Below are 21,619 nucleotides of genomic sequence, written 5' to 3' on the forward strand. Positions count from 1 at the left end.
TGCTCAGTGAGCTGTAAAGTCTCCAACGCTGCCCTCACATGCATGACAGGCCTTGTCATTTGAAAACGGCCTCTAATTCATTCTAGGACAGGCGCTTCTTATGAATTTCACCCGGTGACATCCACAAACTCTGGAATGTGAACCAAGAACCCAACAACAGGACTCAAAACACATACACACGCTACTGCTGCCTGGGTTATAGGGTAGCAGGATTGTCAAGTACTTCCAACTGACTGAATGAACCAGGGTCGCAGCTGCAGGTTTTTCGGCGTTCTTGCTTTGATGAAGCTTTGACGTGACATACCAACAAGGTGTCAGTGGCACCACATATCACTTGACTGCATTGAGCACTGGGCATTCCTCATCTCTCATGGGCACTGAAAGAAACATTTATTTCACAGTAGGTTCATTCCACCGTCAATAAATCGTGCTTTCTGTTGATGGAGCTTCTGCTTGCTGCTCTATAGGAGACAACTTCTTGTATCACAGTTCATGCTTAAAATGTCAGTAGGAGGAAAAATGTGAGGAAAAATGCTGAATCTGTATCCCTCAATAAGGTAAGATGCACCTTTATTCTTGAGCTCTTGTCAAGTGGACCTTTACTTAGAAAAATCAAACTTGGGTTTGATTTCAATAACTCTGGCCATCGGTCCTGTGAGGTATGATAAAACTGTACTTGCCAAGGTATTGGCAGCTAACTCACAGGTTTTGCAATAAGGATAATTAGCGACGCTACGCGTGCACCCATTTTGGGTTTTGGTTTTGTTTTTTTTTCCACTAAATACTGATCAGAAGACAGGGATTGTGGTGTTCCCCAGGGCTCTAATTGCGGTCCCCTCTCTTTCTGTGAGTGGAAAAGCATGTTCTGCCATAAAGCCCTCAGGGACAGCCCAGCTAATAGCTTAACACTGTCTAAAAGTGTTGTTAACAACATGTTTAGAGCCAGGGAGACCAGAAGGAATGGCTTCTTTGAGGGGATCTATCACTGAACATGTGCTCTTTGAGGACATGATGTATAATGAAAGACTGTCTTTAACTTGGTTTGCACAATATGTTGAGATAGAAATAAATCTTAATATCCACTGCATGGCTGAAAAATGGATCTGTAGAATCATGTAACTGTTTCTTGAATCTTGAATTGCTGCAATATAAAACAAAGCACTCTGCAGAGACATCTCTGCAATTGATATTACGTATCACAAGAACAGGAAGGATTTTGAACCGATCCTCACATTTTTATGTTTCATCAAATGGTCAAATCATAATTTGGTAATTTTTACTGTTTTGCAAATATTATTCAGAGTAGAACAGTCACAAATAGACTATATTAAAGCCAAAGGGACCTTATAAGTGAGTTTCTTAACCTAGAGTTTGCTCCCACAGCAGTTGTTACCAATTCAAATGTCAGCAAACCCCAAACTTCATCATTTCTAACCTGATACCAGGATCACTCTGTGTATTTCTGATGATTCCAGAGTCAAACATTTTCACCATGATTTAGCTAAGAGATATGGGAGACTACGTTAGACCCTGACTAATAATAGCTTGCTGTCTTTCAAGACTTGCGTGATGTACAGTATATAGGTGATCGGTAAGGTAGTGCAAAGAGGTAAGCCATTCACCACACCGCATGACAGCACCAACAACAGCATTTCTCTTTGGCTGTGCAGAGTTTACAGTTGAGCACAGAAGCACAGTCTGTGCTCCTCCTGATCAATGTCACTGAGGAAACTGTAGATTTTGTCAAACTGGGTGAGAAAAGGCCAAAATATCAGACATCATAGTCTCTTTGGCAGGACCTTGAGGTGTCCCAGATGCTGTGTCTGTTGGCTTCCACAATGACAGACGAATTGGGGTAAAATGAGCAACTGTTGCACTCGATGCTCATTTTCATTACAAACACTCCACAAGTGTCGGGTCGGGCCATTATTGGGCTGATCCTGGCATCAACGATTCAGTCAGCTTGACACATGGCCTTCGAGTAAACACTAATCACAAGCTTAATTCATGGCAAGGAAATTATCCAAATGGCAAATTCCATTTTGGATCTGCCTTGACTTTGGTCAGCATCTCAATCAGGAATCCAATTTTCCTATCTTACCACAGGAAGCCTTGTCTCAACACCAGCGTGACGATTGATAAGACAAGAGTAAATCCACCATAGACAACATGCAGAGGACACCGCCAACATCCACTGATGGCTGACTGACAGGGTGTGATTAAAAATGACAAGAAAATTAAACAAAAGCTTGTTTTTTAAATACAACTCATACCCCGTCACACTACTGCCTTATCATAGTTCCACGTCAAGAGGTGTCACTCAAGCATCCTTAATCCAGATGGAAATTCACAATTTACTCCAAAGCAGCAAATTTAGCAGGATGTCCTGTCTCTCTCTGTGTGTGACTCTGTACGTGAAAGGTGAGAATAATGTTGAGGCGCATCTGTATAGATGCCTGTGTGTGTGTGTGTAGCGTGTGGCGAGACTGTGCCAATGGGATTAGCCGAAACAAAAGGTTATGTTGGTGGTATGGCACAGTGAATGGGCCCCGCTGCAGAGTTGAGCAAACTGGATTAGCCCAACCACTGTGGGCTAGCCTGTCATTAAGGCTTCATGGCTTCATGCCTCCAAACACACAGATGGACCGCGAGGGGAGGAGGGAGGGGGAAAAGGCAAAAAAGGAAAAGTGTAGGGAGGGATGTTGAAAAAACATCAAGATGGAGATGAGGAGGCTGGCGATGTGAGGCTGACGGATTAATCAGAAGATTAAGGGAAAGAAAGACTAGGCCAAAGAAAGAAAATAAACATGTTGCCGTCACAGCTGCTGGACCAATCATTCACGAATACGTCACTGCGTTTGAACATGTTGTCATGGCCTTCTTGGGCTTGTCACTATAATTTTTCTTCACCATATTCATCAGGTTTGTAGCATCTACAGCACATCAGGTACAAAACATAGTATAAAATATAATATTTAAGATGAGCTTACCCAATGTAATTAGTTTCACTGTATATACCCTTTTCATACTGCATAGAAACTGGCTTGTCATCTACATTAAGTATGAAAAGACTGATGCTGATCGATAGATATCACCCACAGTATTTTACTGATATATATCTTTGCTAAAAATGTACTTTTTTTCATTTATCTGACATAAATTAGCTTAACTTCGTATCAGGACGGTCATGTTAGCTTTTAATAAGGATAACTCACTGTGATATATCAAATTCAACACATTTGTAAGAGTAAAATATTGTAAAATATCTTCATGCCTGTGAAATGTTATTCCCTGTTGCTTGGTTTTGGCATTTCTTTCTTTAGAACATCCAAAAGCAGCACAAAAAGTCATTTTCTACTATTTGAATAAGTCAGAACCTGCTGAAATGTGGTGGCGACGGAGACGCGTCTTACAAGCTGGATGCGTCATCTACTGCACATCCTCTATCCACAAGAGAGTTGAGAAAATGAAGTAGTGTTATCAACCGGAAACAAAACCCCGACCAAGCCTGCAAGGAACAAACAGAGAACTTAATGTTTGGTGTCCTGAAGGCAACATTAATGTCCTCTGCCAGTCACATGGCTGTTTATGTGATGAACTGCACTACTTGAGGTTTCTTTTCGCTTTGATAACAGACATTTTACACTCGTGCCACAATCTTGTGGCCTGTTCTACAAAACCTTCAACCTCTGCACCACCAGTGCTATGTGCAGAAATAGTTAACGCACAGCTCTGCTCTATTCCCACCTTGGCTGTTTATCTCTGCACCTGAGCTCTCAGCCCCGGGCCAACTAGACAAGGCCTTTGAACGTAGCAGTGTAGGCTGTGGTGGGCACACAAGTACACACCTGGCAACATGCACAATTGAAAAGCACCTGAAGGTGAAGAGCTGCAGACAGAAGCCTGAGGTTTCCGCTTCAGTTCATGACAGTCAAAATAACACCAGAAAATAAAAAGCTGAACAACTGGGACCAGGGTACTGTTGAAACAGAGGAAAACAGAATGGCCCTTTAAAGGCCTCCAACAATATCCACCCAGTCCTCCAATCCAATAAACACAATCTCACACCACAGCAAATCTCAGCAAATCCCCAGTGAACCCCTCTGCCTCCACTGAAAGGTCAATCTTCAATCAGGAAGTTGGGGGGGAGGCGAGCCGCTGCGGAGGTCAGAGCCACAAAATGAAAGAATTTTGATGGCCAGTGGGGGGGCGGGGGTGGATGTTGTCTCCATACCTGCTGTTTGTAGTGAGGCTGAGGTCAAACACTAGTATCCCCAAGCGTGCTCAGAGGCTGATTTGGCGTGAGTGGTTACATCATGTAGCTCTACAGCATGGAGGGCTGCTGGGTAATAACCTCTTTACTCTCTTTGATTCTCTGTTCCTGTCTGTATTCATGGGTTTTTATTACTTGAGGCATTGAGACTGAGCCTAAGAATCTCAGTACACTAGACAAAAAAAAAAAAAAATTGTGTTTTTCTTAGAGTGAATATCATCAAGCCAAACACAGAAACGCATCTACTCACTAATCCGCCTTTACAGCCTTGTTGTCTTTATACTTGTAGTCTTGCAAAATATTATATATATATATGTATTATATTAATATCTCAAACCTTTCAACTTGTAGATTTATCAATCTATAGGAACATGTGTATAGTGTAGTGCAGAAGGCAGCGTAGTGGTGGCGACATTAGAGCTAGAATGAAAAGCAGAGCCTATACAGTACAGTACTATACAGTCAGCTGCTATCTCTGTACTGTCAGACCTTCCTGGACATGTAGAATGAACCTTTTAGTTAAGAAAGGAATAATGAGCATGTCCTTGATGCATTCAAAAACTGTCTGCAGCAGTCATGGGAGAAACAGGATATTTGAGCTGCTTCCCCTCTGTAAAGAGAGGACAGATGGTTAGCAGCCTGCCATATGTATAGACTGAGGCACTCTGGGATATTACTCTCATTGACTACACTGAATGTGACAGGCCTTATTAATGTCAATCCTTTTAAGACCACTGGGTTCAGAAAGTAGTCAAAGTTTTCTGCACTTCTGCTTCCTTTTCTGCTGTGGGTGCTTTGGTGTATTCACAGAGCAGGAGGTGAAATGACTGAAGGGTTCTCTGCACAGCACTGACGATTATGTGTCAGATGTGTTACTTGACACTGCGCAAAACTGCTGAACAGTGGCAGCATGAGTCGCAGTCATCAAGATCATCTATGTGTCAAGGTAAACTGAGAGACTCGCTCTTGTTTCTGTAACACTGCTAAGTTTAACCACACTGGTGAGAGGACAGCAAAACGATATAACTGGAGACATTTCAGGCTAGACAACCTCCTTCAGCCTGGACTGCCTTTTTTTTTGAAAAAGGGCATCTGGTCTGGCACTTCTCTATGGCAAATACATACAGTAGAGTAGCTCTGCCCAGCTGCAGCAAACGAAATAGGATTCCTTTAAAAAGATCTGAAAACACACAGATATACACACACTAGCAAGCCAGACTTCAGCTACTCAAGAACTGATCAGTGTTGGTCAACGAACAGCGCTTGACCATATTCCAAACTACAGTCAATAACCAACAAGTCTCAAATCATCCAATTCCAGGTCGAGTGTTAAGTCAAGGCCAAGACTCAGGTCTTTCATTACGAGTCTCATGTCAAGTCTCAAGTAATTTGACACAAGTCCCACTTAAGTCTCAGGACTGTTTTTAAGTAATGAGGCAACACAAGTCAAGCCTCAAGTCTTCCAGAGCAACTCTAAAGTTTGTAGTTCTGCTTCCTACTCAGAGCCCAACAACTACCAAAAAAGCATTTGCTTCCAAATCGACACCACCTGAAAATAAGAAAAGAAAAAAGGTTTGTGACATTGTAGTAACTACAGCAGGGGTTGGCATTGTGGTAGAGGTGGGAGAAGAAGAAAACATTTTGAGAAATAGTTCAGTCATTTAATCTATAATTGAGACATGACAGCAGATAGCAATGGTCCAAGCCTGACCAGATTGCCAGTCAGTCTACATTTTGCCGGGAAAATCGTACCTGGCAGCAGACAGAATTGCACAGGAAAGCAAGGCTTACAGTGAACCAATCTAAATGCAGATGGTGCATCTATCAGCTATCAGATCGTGCAGTCAACGTTTACTTCATAATGATAGATTAAAAAGCTTGTTGTGAAACAAAACCAAACCATTTTTCCATTTTTCCAACTTTCAGCTTGTTGCTCTGTTTCCTCATCTACCATCTCTAGAGCATGTATGAGCACATGCAGTCTCCTCAGGGGAATGATATACCATGAACTACCAACATCAAGTCTATTTGTCTCCTCCTCCTTCACACTTGGCTGAATTGAAAGCCTTCCCCCAATTTCTGATCCCCGACCATCCCAGCCCCTGCCCCCTTCTTTCTATTGTTCCAGCAGCTATCACAGCAAAATCACTTCCAGCACTGCCGGTCAAGTCAAGCACACCCATATTCCCATATTCAGTCAATAATGGTTCAGATAGAGGCTTTTCAATCTTTTTTTTTTTTTTGTAGTAATTGGATCTATTTCATTGGTTTAATTCCACCACATGGCAGCCAAACCCCATTCATCTTCTGTATACAGTGCACTGACCTATCTGGTCATGCATTCATAAAAATAAATGTATTAGACTTGTAGTTACCATCAGTGTCTTACTCTATTTTCTCCAGGCTCAATATAAAAAAAAATGCAACAAGCAGCAACCATCAGAAATTGAATGTTGGGGTTGTTAGAATTTAGATGATTCTATCAACCATTACAACACCAACAATAATAATAATAATAACAATAATAATAATAAGCAGTAAGGAAAGTCAAAGCTAGTTCATGGCTACAGTGAAGAGATACGTTTTTAGCTGTTTTTTTTAAAAAGATTTTGTGAGCTGCTTCCCTGATATCTATAGGTATTGTGGTCAAGAGCTTTGGGGTGTAATTTATGAAGGCTGCATCCCCGGTTTTCTCTCAATATACAGTAAAGCAGCAAGTCAGCAAAATACAAATAAAACACAAAGCCAAGGCAATGTAATGCAAATATAAGTTAATGCTAACACAACAGAATGCAGATGTCATGATGTGTCGATACACTTTAATGCCAACAGAGTGCAGCAACTCTGATGTCTTTGAAAGCATTCCGTCCATAACCGATGGCTGTTTTAACGGTTGGGGAAAAGTTTTTCAAAAAGTCAATGAACGCGACAGATGAACACACAGTGCAAATGCTTCAGAGCGACACACTCTCAAATCTTGTACAATGTCTCCAGCTTTCTCTCTCAGAATGAGTGCGTGGCTTGATGAAGGTGACTTCCTGTAACAGCTACCTTGTGAAGGTTACCTTGTGGAAGTCGGGCTTGTCCCGCTCCATGGACTGGTTGGAGGAATGGATGGTGTAAAGCTTGACCTACAAGACTTTTCTAGAATTCTCATCAATTAAAAATGCCTGATCCGCCCCGATGAGGCGCTTCTTATTACCTTTGAAACCCACTCTACAACAGACCTCCATATCGATGGAGGACACAGCCCTGTGTTAACTGTCCAGCCCTCACCAAAAACCTGTGCTCACTTCAACAACTGCACCTAGCAAATCCACTCAGGGCATTCACTGTTGTAAAGGAATGCTGGAGCTCATCCAGTAATTCTTTCCATCGTGTAGTAAATAAGAGATTATGGGGAGATTTAGAGTGAGGGAGAGAATGGGTGATAAAGAGAAAAGCAGAACGGGATTATGTGACTTTATTTTCTTCTTCTTAATGCTTTCAAGTCATCTTGTGTTGTCTATTTTGAATATTTAATCTCTAAGTTTCATTTTGCTCTTCTTATCAATAGGCCTCCAGAATGAATCTGTTAGATAGAAGCATTTTAGACTAACAACCTTTCACATGGAGCCACGGTCTTGACATTTCATTGGATGGAGTTAATACTGTAAATCTAATAAGATCTGCTGTATTTCTGCATCATGGGGGGTATATCTGGATGACATCGAGCAAGGCCTGGGAGATTAATAAACACCAAACACGCACACAAACACACACCTGACTTCACTTTGAAGGCAAAGGTTAAACATTATGCTTTTTAATCAAGCTGGATCAAGGCCACTTCTGGCATGGTGCACTTTGAAATCTTTCCTCTGGGTTAAGACCCAGCCACACACACACACACACACACACACACACACACACAAACTGTTGTAACCTGGTAACCTTTGCTTTCTAATCACTTTGGGCGTCCCTCCCCACAGTGCTACCCACAGGGCCTAGTGCGGCGCCTCAGGTGATGAGGTCTGGAGAACAAAACATGAAGTCACCAGTAAAAAACAAAGTTAAGCTAAGACAGACAGTCTTTTTCTACTCAATTCTGAATAGACTTTCTACTGAACCTGATGGATGGTTGAAATAATAGGAACACACACACAAAATCATCTTCCTGTGTCCAGTCAGAAAATCGAAAGCAGTGCAATTAGACTCCCCCACAGTTCATATGAGCCAGAGGAAGCTGAAATAGAACCACTATTCACATCAATTTCAATTTCATTTCCCTCAAGACTAAACGCTACAACTTCATCTTAAAGTGGGATTATGTAACTTTTGGAAGAAGAACAAAATCTCCTTAAAAATGAAAAGTTGATTTCATAAGCAACACAAAGCTCAATTTAGTGCACTCAGAGGTTTTGCTGATACAACCTTTCTTGATCTGGTGTGACCAGTAAATAATGACAGCTGAGGTTGGATCATGTCAGCAAAAGAGTATAATACTGTAATGACTGAAACACTTTCCCATCAAGATGGAATTCCACCCACGCTCTGCTGGACCGACTTAACGGGAACCTATAGTTTAATCTTGATTGTGTGACACAAGGAAGGCAAGGAAAACAAACCTGCGTGTAGTGTTACAGTGTTGGTTTATGCGCTTGAATGCACAGCGATCACAGCTAATCGTTGTCTCCAACCTCGCCGGGTTCAGTTTCACCTCTGTTTAAGGGCGATGGAGAAGAACAAAGCACAGGGGAGCGATATCACATTCCAGAAGACTTTTGTTTTCTGTGGCTGACTGTTGAATATGTCGCTCCCACCACCGCAGCTAAGGTGGAACGTTTCATTAAATGTCAGATTTATGCCAGTCAGTAAACTCTGATTATCCTCTACATGGGCTACAGTGGTGTGCTTTAGTGTCCAATGACAGCAGAAAGAGTATAGTTACAAAGAAAATACTGGAAACTTGCAATTTGTTTTGACAGAAAATGTGAATGTTCGGAAGATTTAACCATTTGGCTACAGCTAACGGTTCCTAGTATTCCAAAGCTTGGAGAAGACCTTTAGATTACTGAAACGTCCATCCAGAAAAGCATGTTGCAGGCCTATAAAGGAGCACACACTAAACAACCGTCATACTGAGAAATATGGAGGATAGGCAGACTGTGGCTACGGTTGCGTCGCCGAGCAACACCCAAAATCCAGAAAGATTCAGTCCAATTTCATGCTTTCAGCTGTAACACCAAATCCCTTTCATACATTCACGAAAGTGTGCCTGTGTGTATATGAAGACAGGATTTGGGCTACAGGTGCCATGGAAACAAGCCAGAGGGAATAAAAACTGAAACAAGCTGGAAGAGATGAAGAAACCCAAGAGAGAAGAAGGGAGGGGTGAGATGTGGATATGTGGCTGACAATGGGAGCAATATCAAAGAAACTGAAACTGCCAAGGCAGAAATGTATGATGAGAAAAAGGCGAAAGAGCATCTACTGTATGTACACCTGTGTAGTGTACTAAAATAATAAAACGTCAATACTTTTATGACCTTGGCGGGTTGGTTTATTCTTGTGAGTGTGTCTTTAGACTGCAACCATTCAGCCAGCTGGGATGCTCAGTGCCTACACCTTACAAGACAATCAAGTTCAGGATTAGCACCTTAATGGAAGGAGAACTTCTCCGGGGAACTGTCTGCAAAGTGACACCGCACAAAACTGCCTCTGTGCCCTCCTGGACTTCACAACTTTGACCTCTCGCCGAGGCCACAACCCTCTGACTTTGCAAAAACACCTCGCATCATCGGAACCAGAGTAGCTCCATTGATCCGAGCACCACCCCAGAGTCCCCAGGCATAACTAATGGATAGCTCCTCTCATCAATAAATAATCCCTGGCCGTCCGTAAGTGAGATGGGAGGCGCCTGCTTAGTGTCAGACGGAGCACTCCCACTGCAGCACACCGCTGGCTTTCAAGCCTGTCACTAAACATCAGCAAAGCTATGCAGGCCTGACGCGCAGTGAGTGACTGGGTATAACACTTCATCAGAGAGATGGTCAAACTGGTTGAATCCATCAATGGAGAGCACTGCTTGACATATTACAGAAAGACAATTTTTACCCAATCATTAGGCATCAGTCATCCCACTTCCTAAAAAAGACAAGGGCCCTCCTTTGGAGACGTCTTTAAGCAAAGAAGAAGAATCTCATCAGCTACAAGGAAAGTAATAACTTTGTCTACATACATTCCGACACAGACCATCTAATAAAACACACAGAATGCAATCAAATGTTGCCTAAACCCCTCCACCAAACATTGATTGTCCAATCATGGCTTAGAAGGTGTAGAACCGCAGATTTGTCAGGCCGTGGATTTCTCAAAAAGGTGAGCACTGGGCTGACAGTTGGGCTATTGAAGTGCACAATGAGGGCAGAAGCCATGCCTCCACGGTGTTCAGTTATCATCTGTTATGGCGGTAGGAGTGTAAGCAGAGGGAGACTGATTGAAGTTATTTCCTGCTTTGGGCGCACATCCACAGCAGCAGGCACCACACCACATTGAGATTAAATGGCCATCAAACCCATTTTTCTTTTGACAGCCCCCACCTGTTCGCTCTTCAGCTTTATCTTTGTCTGTGTCTCTTCATTTCCTCATTATGGTGAAGGAATAGAAGCGACGAGAGGCTTTACCTCCTTTGAACCCCATCTTTTAAACAACCGGATTACACAGCAAGACACCGAAAGAATCGCAGCTGTCCAGGGAATAGCCACACCCCGAGCTTATATCAAGGGAGTGCTGCGCTGCCCGTGTCAGGGATTTATTAATAAAAAGTTATATTACTGAAAAAGTAAAATAAAATCAGATAGAAACATATACTGTAATACTGCCATAGCACTGCTCTTTGTTGTCAAAGGTTGGGCGAAGTGAATTGAATTATCACCTTCCTGACAAAAACCAGTTTTGTGCATCTGCGAATATGTTGCCAGAGCCCGAGATGCCGTCTCAAATGTTCCAGCTCAAGGTTTTCTTTTTGGCGGCAAGGATCTTGGTTGCCATGGCGATGTCTGGGTGTCATCCTCACAGACCATCTGTGTTGTTTGCTGTCCAAAAAAAAAAAAAAAAAAGAGGCAGCGTGGAAGGGTCAGACACACGCGCGCACACACAAACGCACACGCACGACTCACACACACTTATCAGCGCAGGTCCAAGGCTTCAAAAAATACATGTTATGAGAACAAAAAATGGAAAGAGCGCTCATATGTGTGCTCATTGGTACATTCATAACAACATGGATCCACATACACACACATGCAAGCACACACAGGCACATTTCAAACAGCTCCTTTCTACCCGAAAACAGCTGCTTGAAGAAATCAGTCTACAGTCAAAATGAGGACCTACAGCGTCTCAACAGCACACACACACACACACACACACACACACACATTAAGTCTTACTCATGACTACACACAGAAACTGAAGCATACTTCAGTGGTTCAAAACAACTGATGATGTGGGACATGGTCATTTGGGTATTTTTGCGTCAACCCCCACACACACACACACACACAAGGAACATTACTTAGTCTTACATTCATTTCCTGAAGACTTATGATAATCATAACCACCACTTGGCTAACCCTAACCCTTGACCTAAACTTAACCTTAACTTAAACCTAACCTTCATTTAAGTCTTCATTCTAAAATTCTATGATTTATATTATGGGGACTTGTGGCTTGTGCCTATGATGTTGCCACAGTGTAAATAATACATATCCACACTCACACACACAAATATGCACACACCAACAAAACACTGTATGCTTAGTCTCAATCCTGACTATAACCTAAACCTAATCCTAATTCTCCTTGCAAAACTTGCCTCAGCATTAAAATTTCCAAGACTCCAGACTTGGATGAGGTCTGTGGTACGAACACATAAAATGAAGCAAACACGCAGATTCGAAGCTTGATTCTTTTTCCCTCTGTTGAGCTGAGTCACAGTGTGAACAGTGACTGGATCAGGCAGCCACACTTGGTACTTCCTCTTTATCCTTAGAGTTATTTCCAGACAAATCAGACCAGACAGCAGAGAAGTAACCCAGTAATTGTGTCACAGCGGTTGAAAGCAGTCCCTGAGTAGGAATTGATTTTTTCTGTCTCCACTTCCACTGACCAAGACCTCCTCATCAAGTCTCAACCAGCCTCAAGAGGCTTTAGTGTTAATTTGAGGTGGCATTGAGAAATTACCTATTTTTTCAAGTAGCACTTTGTTTTTGGCTGCAATCTTCACATAAATTTGGCCACCAGTTGTCAACATTCCATGATTTTGATGTGGTAGACATCAAGACATACCTATACATTGCTGGCTCAAGAACTCAGAAGGTCTTTTCTGAGGAAAAAAAACCATTGAATCACAGGGAGTGAACCTATTTATGGTCCTGTATTTTTTAGAATAGAAAGGAAACCTAGGCGGCTAGATAGTGTGAACAAATGTAGCAAAGATGGCAGTATTTCTGTGTGGTACATGTGGTGTGTGACGACAGCTTTTTTTAGCAGTCTCTCATGAGGTGGTTCACAGTTGTACTGTTTTGTGAAAGGGTTGGGGGTTTGGAGATTTGCCCGTCCTGGTGGGTGGATGGTCTACTGTGTAGATGGCAGAGGAAACTGTCTCTAAATCAGCTAACTGATCAGCTATGAGTCATGAGCCATTTATAGTTTTTTGTTTCTGAGAGTGTGTCCAAACGTCTTCTATTAGGGCTGTGTATTCTTTTTCTGATGTGTGACCAGATATTTCCTCATCTGAAAAAATGTAAGTATTTAGGCAGAGTTTCCGTTTGGCTGCTTGGGTTTAGACATCTTTTCTGGCAGGAAATGACCAAAAAGGGTTGAAAACACACTGCAAAAAAACATTGAAAAAACAACACTATAGCCAGAGAAGAGCAATGATATTGGACAATTCTGCAAAACTCCGCATTACATCAGTGATGTTTTGGGGTTTTTTTTTAATCTGATGATCTCATTCAATGCAATATTTTAATAATCACCGGCAATGGTTTTTAATGTCCAGGGCCAACACGTACATTCAATGACAATGTATTTTATTTATTTTATTCTATCAACTGCTTACATTTTTTAATGTACAATGCCAAAATCTTTAAGCATTCAGCGCTAACATTTTCATTATCTACTGCCAGCTTTTTGTAACGTTCAATGTCAAGACCTTTTTAACATTCAACGCCAATGTTTTTTAATAATCAACAGTGATGTTTTTTTAATGTGCAAAGCCGACCCTTTTTAATTTTTAATGGCAATGTGTTTGATCAACCGGCACAAAAAACGTTTAATGTCCAGTGGCAACGTTTTTATCACCCTCTGCCAGAGTTTATTAATGTAGCATGCAACGTTTTTTAAGTGCTTTATGATATTGACTGGAGGAGATCACATCATCAATGAATGGAAAACATAACAACGTGATAAATCTAATGTAGTCTTTTCTAATGGAAACGTTTCACTCCTACATAATTGTGGCTCAGCTAAAGAGCCAATGAAAGAGACCAGCAGGATAACACATACTGATGATTTGCCGTAATTTGGCTGAACATGACTTTCTATGGCTTCACTTGTCTGTCTTTGCCCGAATGAGAAACCACTGAGTCACAGAAACAAATAGGGCTTGAAAATCCCTGAATTCGTTGAAACAAAACACCAGTCTGACTCTCCGAACTGTCCTTGCCCTACAGGACAGAAAGCCACGAACCTGAAACCCTGCTGCGCTCATCATAAAATGAAACCTGCATCTTCAACAGCGGCACAGTCTTCCTCACTTGGGTACAGTAGGGCTGTGTTTCAAACCCCCTTTGGATCAGCGTGAGGGGGAGAGTTTTAATTGAGGCAGCGGAAGATTAAAGTGCTTACGGCTTTCATGAAAGAGCCAAGAACACACTGTATTAAACTGCGGCTTTCTACCCGCTGAAGACATTAACTCAAGTGTGTGTTTGTGTCCAACGATACAAGATTGCATCAGCAGAGAGAAGCAGAACGCCTCACTTTGAGTCAATTGCCGTGCACACAGCAAAGATCAGCACCCATGGGTCACCAGAGGGGTGTGTACTTGTATTTGTGTGTGTTGCTGTGTGCCTATCGAAGCATGGGGGAGGGAGCATATCAATAATTCATCCATTGATTGTGAATGCCCCCCTGTTGCCAAATGCTTTGCGCCTGCTTCCACCAACAATTTACTTTTGTGGATTCAGCATTTCCGACATACACACCTGCCTTCGTCTGAGCCTTTTCCTCTTTCACTCTTTGCTTCTGTTATATCGAAATGTGGCTACTCTGGTTTATCACAATGGGCAACACAATTAAGGTGTTGTTACAGAGCTTGCTTATCGGATGTTTGCTTGTTTTTTTTACCTTAAAAAGTCCCATCAGCCTTACACTTGTTCTTCTTTTCTCTTCTGAAGTTATGTTCTCAATCTTTATGTTGATTTAAATGAAAGTTGAAAATTGACTGTTGGCCACTGTTTGTTTGGGGACCGTTATGTTAGCAAGCTTGGTTGTCGATAACCCCAACATATTACCCTGTTTAATCTTACCCTGTGTTAGTGATGTGTCGGTGGCACAAGCAGCTACAGTAGACAACATTTACATATCCACAGGGTTTTTGCGATGTGCCTGTTTCCGGCACTTCTCAAAGCTTTCTGAGCCCATTAAAGAAGCAGACACGCCCCGAAGCAGCAGCCATTCTGCTCCATGAATGGAGGCGTGGCTACGTGCTAATTGCTGTGGAGTTTTGTTTTCTGTTATTTTGTCTTAGTCTTTATGGGGTAAATGGTCATTACTTGTGCATTTATATGTGAAAGGACACTTGGCGTTTATCAGAGTGGACTAAGTCCATTAGCCATGTTGCTTAACACTCGTCATTATAAGATTCTCGCACACCCTGTAACCAATGTGGACAAAGTTGAGGCAAGTGAAGTGCATGGCAGCATGGTTTCAAGGCTGACAGAGGCAAATGAGCATTACAGCACCCAATCTGCATCAATCATCAATGAAATAACACCCCAACATCACTATTTTTGGTTAAAGAAAAGACTTTTCGATGGAATCGGCCAAGCCAATATTGTTTTGTAAGCCTCAATTCCCTCAAACCGCTACACACAAAGTACACCGAAATGCAATAAGGTTGAATTCTGTCTTTCTGTGTCCTTCCAGCCTGAGGGGAAAAGAATGGTCTGTCATATATTAGAGGGAACGACAGAGAGAAAGACTGAGTCAGACAGCGGGAAAAAAAAAAAAAACTATCAGCGGGGGCAGTAATACAGACTGAGGCCATGTTGATGCTAATTTGGATACATTTTAAAACAGGGATGTGTTCTGGTCAACATTCACAGATATGAGCAAGTAGTCCACAGTAGCAGCAACATTAAGAGGCCAGCCCTTCTATTTATTTATACCTTTTCTCAACACTATTACCTTTAGGCAAAAGGTGGATGCTTGGGCATGCAAACAGTGTGGCTTCAATCTCAGTCAACATTTGTTCCTGATTACTCAAACCAAGTAGTTTTAGCTACCTAAACTGAACTTGACCTAACCTTGCCATAGAGGTGGCAGGACCCAAAATGCTCACATGGGTTGTTTTGGAAGGCAATAAAGAACAGCTTATCTTGTTTATGGTAGAGGACTTGTTGGTTGGTGTGGAAAGTGTCGACAGTGAACTGTTTATCTGCAAACTAGCATACAAAATCATATATTCATTGACGAATCAACAGATGATTGATCTTGATGATCAATTCTTCAAGCAAAAATAGCCAATTCACAGGTTCCAGCTTGTCAAAGATGTGCATTTGCTCTTTCTCATGTGAAGCCACATTGAATATCTTTTGGGCGTTGGACTGTTTGTTAGACAAAACAAGCAATTTCAAGATGTCACTTTGGATTTTTCCAGGATACTGCGACGGTCATTTTGTAAACCAAATGATTGATCGAGTAATTGCAGCTCCAAATAACATACAGGATATCATTAAATAAAATAATATACATTGTAATAATAACAGAAAGAATAATTTAATTCTTGCATTAAATTTGCATATCTTATGACAACTCACAATATTCCTTAATTTCCATATTTTAATGAACACAAACATCTGTGCCTTGATGAAACGCTGACACGGGCTGATGGGTGTGTGCGAGCTCAGAAATAAAACAATAACAACCAACAATCTGACATGGACGCCAGAAAGACCTTCTCTAATGAGGCTGATAAGGTAACAAAAATGCTCCTGAGAGCTGATATCTGTGTGTAACGCCGTTCACAACAACAGGCACACAAAGAGCGAGCGGAGCAGGGACCCACCCTGTCGGCATGTGAGAGGAGCCTCCTCCTACTACTCACTACCTAGAGGTGCTCACAACAACGACAACAACAACAACAACAACACACTGAGAGACAGAGAATAAGAGAATGGATATGAGGGAGCAGTGGAGGAGTAATCCATCAAGAGGGGGAAAAAAAAGGTAGAATCAGCAGAGATGGAGAGCTCCCACTGGGAGATGACTTTACTCCAGGGGGTGAGGATGGAGATGAGGAGAGAAATCAAGTGAGAATAAGGAGGAATTCATCTTTAATATAACATGAGCATCCCTCCCTGACACAACCAAAAAAAAAAAAAAATCACAAACACACACTCCACTATTCTCCACCTGCCCCACCTCCACTCCACCCAGCTCCTGCTCTCTTGCTGCGAGGGATCAGGCAGCGTTCCCCCTCCCCTCATCCAGCTTCCTCACACTCTCCGTAGCATGTGGCTCTCCATCTATTCATTTACCTTCTTGGGTCTCTTTCTCCTCTGTCCCAGCCCATTGAGGCGATCGCTGGGGTCCAGCCTGTAGTGGGAGTGGTTGTCCTCACTCATTCTCTCCCCAGAACTACCACTTTTCACTCCAGTTTATTCCTCCTTTTTTTGTTTCTTCTCCGTCCGCTCGCTTCGTCTCTTTCCCCCCCTCCTCAGTGAAACGAAGCACGGCGACCTCTCTCCTCTCTGGTCCTCACTCTCTGGTTGTGTGGAGCGCCGAGCCGGGCGGAGGGGGGGGGGGGGGGGGGGGAGTGGTCGGGGAGGGGGAGGAGAGAAGAGGGAGGGGAGGGGGAGGGCGCACAATGGTGTTGCTATGGTAGCAGCTGCCACCAGTGTTTATCTGGAAACCTTGTTGGTGAACCAAAATAGTCACCACACGCACACACACACACAGACACACACACACACACACACAGCAGCCACATGTGTGTCCGTGAGCAGCTTCTTGTTTCCTTGCACATTTTTTTTTTAATTGCTATTGCTTTTATAAGAACCATTAACGCCCAGAGCAGCAAGATGAAAGGACATGGCACTCAGCGAATCCAAAAGAAGATCAAATATTCATTTCAGAATGAAATAAGAGCAGTAAATGAAACTGAAATGAAACGTGAAAGGGAGCGCGGCCGTGTGTAGATGTTTATGTGTGTATTATTAAGGAGCGACACATCATCACTATGCTACATATTGACAGAGGTGAGCTCAATTAAGTGGTGCTGAGACGCTTCACTGATTGATTAGTCGATCAGTAGAAACAATGCCAAGTGTCTGCTGTGTTCAGCTTCTACCTTTGTGTCACTGCTGAATATCTGTCTTCATTTGGGTGTTTCACTTCAGAAATTTTTTCTGTTAGTGTTATCAACGTGGCAAAGCTTTCGTCTTCATTTGCTTGTGTTTTTGCAGTGTTTTGAGCTCTCTCAGCCGCCATACGTTTCATTATTTTCTGACACATCATACACTAATCAATGGATTGCTTGTTTTGACTTCAAATTGAAAAATGACATTAACATGAAATTTCATATGAACATATTAACATAAATTGCCAAAAAGGAATAATTCCAAGTCAACTGTGCCAAACTTTTAACAACCATCCTGCTCATATTTATCATGTTTTTAAACTGAACTTTAATGGTTTGCAGAGTCTCATAAAGCTGCATTACGCAGTTCACTGATCAGTAAACCACGGTGTGAAGTAATGTTAACGTGCTTGAGTTCTAACAATAGTATTGCAGGAATCTTTAATGAATGTGGCAATGACACCATTTATCATGATATAGTGTGAAAATTTGATATCGGCAAAGATGTTCTGTAATTGCATGACCATCTGTTCACCTCGAAAGTCACAAAATGTGCAATGGTACATATACAGAAAAACATCCAAAATGCAGCCATGTGATGAAATAACCCAGCCATAAAATCCCGTTGAAATTGCTGGAATAAGCAGTTTACTGATACATTTAATTGCATACTTTAAATCTATGAAATACTAGAAAATCAGACAAAAGGGACATCTTCAAAAGTCTTCTCCAGCAGAGACACAGGATGTTTGGCATTTTTGCTTTAAAGGGCCTATCAGTTACCATAACTGTTGGCCTATAGTAGAAAATAAGTTTGGAAATGAAAGCCCAACCCTGTGAATGTGGTAGCATGTGATGACTGGATTTAAAGGACTGTAGACGTGTGAAGTGACAAAGGTTCAAAAGCCGAGCCTCGTGTTACATGTTTCCCTGCTCTAATGTGAAACAGAAGCCAGTATGTTTGGATACCTCCTCTGTAGATTCAGTCAATAAACTTACACCCAGTGAGGATTACATACCCAGACACACACAGCAAATCCACACCGCCTTGTCAGTCTTTGTTGTCTGAAGGCAGCCAGGTCTTAAATCCATGTGTACCCACACACACACACACACACACACACACACACACACACACACACACACACACACACACACACACACAGAGGCAGCTTTATGAGTTCCTTTGAAAAAGCATTGATTGCCTGTATCTTAATGATGCCTCCTGGCTATGAGCTCCCAGTCACAGCAGATTTAAGCAGCATCCCTTTAATGGTGATGAAAAATGGAAGAATTAGTTGTTCATGTTCTCAATTGCCATCTCATCCTCTGCTCACATCTGTACTAAATTAAAACGTGTTTGAAAAATGAGAGAAAGGATCAGAATATTATGATTAATACAGTGGAACATGGAGCCTCCTCCTTTTTGGCCAGATTTTTCATCACTGACAGACAGACAGACAGACAGACAGACACACACACACACACACACACACACACACACACACACACAGACACACACACACACACACACACACACACACACATACTCTTTAAACACCTGGTTTTGTCAGCTTCTCTGACAGTTGTGTCAGGTGAGCTAAGGTGAATATCCGGGCAACAAAACCAGACTCTATCCAGATTTATTTTAGAAAGACTGGACAGCAAAAATGCCTCATGAAATGTGATTTTTGCAAATGAGATCCAGGCCACATTTGGAGGTGGTTTGAAATGCGATTCCAATCAAATTTTTGGAGATGTGTCCCGATGTTCTGCTGCTCCATTCAGATTTCGAAGAGTCTCGTGCATCACTTGCAACGCAACACAATGTCAAATCCAGTAAGATCATCAATTGCAATTTTTTATGTTTCTGCAACGGAAAGCCATGTCACCAGCATCCCTAGTTACTGACGCCTATGCCATTACCACCACAACCCATGCAAGATAGGCTGGTAACTGTCTGGCCACACAAATCCAATCTGATCACTTGCAACAGTGTGGACAGTCTGTCTTAAAGATCTGATTTCAGAAGCAAATCAGATTTGCCTGCAGTCGGAACAAAGCCCAAGGGACAGTCAGACACTGTGATGATGACCAGTCTATAGTGGAGATTAGCTCTGTAAGGAGCAAGTCCAGGATTTTACAGGTACAAAATCCTGCTATAATGTCTTAAGAACCTTACTGGTCTCAAGGGGTTCACACTGCCTTGTCTTCATTCACACTTGAGTAACAGAAAACAATGGTTTGCATACAATAACAATATGAACATAGTGTTCCACAGGGATCAATACTTGGACCACTCTTGTTTTATGTTTGTGTGTTGCTTTCTGCCCCCGAGTCAAACCTTCCAAAAACACGACATAATGTATCACTGCTACGCTGATGACACACAAATCTATCTATGATTCCTCTCTACTACTTAAATTAGACACGTGCTTGTCAGGAGTCCATCACTGCATGCGCAAAACGTTTCCTGTTTTTGAATGCAGACAAGACTGTAGTGTTGCTTTTTGCTCCAGCAAAATCAGACACTGAAATACTTTTACATGCCTGCACAACATCTAGAATAGAGTGGTGCGATGCACCTTTCTCTGGCCTACCAAAGACGGCAGCAAAAGGTCTCCAACTGGTCCAGAATGCAGCTGCCAGAGTCCTTGCAAGATCTAAGGAGTGGGATCCTATAACAGCAGCACTCATGTCTCTGTATTGGCTATAAGTTCACACAAGAGCTGACTTCAAAATCCTCCTTCTAGCCTATAAGACTTTAAATGGTCTGGCTCGCTCATATATCTCCAGTCTCATTTTTCCATATACTCCATCATGCCCTTTACGATCCCTTCATGCCACTTACTTAACTATTCCTCTATTTAATAAGAACTCTTGGTGGTCAAGCCTTTGTCCATCGAGCTCCACTTCTCTGGAGAATCTACCACTGCACATTCAGAAGGTGACCTTGATCCATGCTGAAAACACATATTCTAACTGTTATTTCAAAGTCTTATCCACACTACTGACTCATTTATTCTCTGGTTGGCCTATAAGTAGTCACATTCAAAAATATGAAGTTTAAAATTGTGAGATGTACAAATTCTGATGTGACTACGGTATCCGCAATGGTAGAGCCCTATCTGGAGCAGCTACGGCACATTGTCTCTTCATTGCATCCAATAAAAAAAACACATCATCTTTGTAACAAATAGAATGTTTTGTTAGTTGGTAGTTGCTCTTCCACCTACCTTTCAGACTTGCATCCTTTCAGTTGCAAATGTAGCACTACTGTCTGTGTGCATGCGTGACAACCTGTTATTGGTATCAGTCTTGCCAATGTCAGAGGGCACAAATGCCAGTGGTGAGGAGGGAAGGATGGAGATAGGAGCAGATGGAGGAGAGAAAGAGAAGGAAGAGAAGGACAAGAAAGAGAGACAGTGTGATATTTGTATGTTGGGGGTTTCGCCCGGGTTCATGTGTCAACTTGCATCAAATCAACTCTCCAGACTCGACCCAACTTGCTAGAAGTACTGTCACAATCATCAAACACAGGCAGATGTTAATTGTACACCTTATTAGCCCTACACCATCTGTTGCATGTCTGTGCAGCAGATTTCACATTTACATCTTCATTCTGTAGCTGTACACTGTCACACTAGAGGACATCACACTGTAGAAAAAAAAATGTTTTCAACAGATCAAGCCTGCTCTTTTTCGAGCTTTACTAATTAATG

General features: G+C 42.1%; 1 protein-coding gene across 4 annotated transcripts in view; it reads right to left on the reverse strand.

Moving 5' to 3' along the window:
* The window catches only part of ank2b (ankyrin 2b, neuronal), a 177,692-nt gene that overhangs the window by 110,566 nt on the left and 45,507 nt on the right, over nucleotides 1-21,619 (reverse strand). Inside the window, exon 1 of one of the 4 annotated variants that reach the window (XM_076724290.1) lies at nucleotides 17,077-17,318. The exons of 2 other annotated variants lie outside the window; for them this stretch is intronic. In XM_076724290.1, coding sequence (XP_076580405.1) covers nucleotides 17,077-17,163 — 87 coding nt within the window. In that variant the 5' untranslated portion in view covers nucleotides 17,164-17,318. Of the gene's footprint in view, nucleotides 1-17,076; nucleotides 17,319-21,619 lie in introns of those variants that run through there. One more of the 4 variants, XM_076724281.1, reaches the window with a different exon arrangement.

This window comes from Chaetodon auriga, chromosome 24 (genome assembly GCF_051107435.1).
Source record: "Chaetodon auriga isolate fChaAug3 chromosome 24, fChaAug3.hap1, whole genome shotgun sequence".
NCBI lineage: Eukaryota > Metazoa > Chordata > Actinopteri > Chaetodontiformes > Chaetodontidae > Chaetodon > Chaetodon auriga.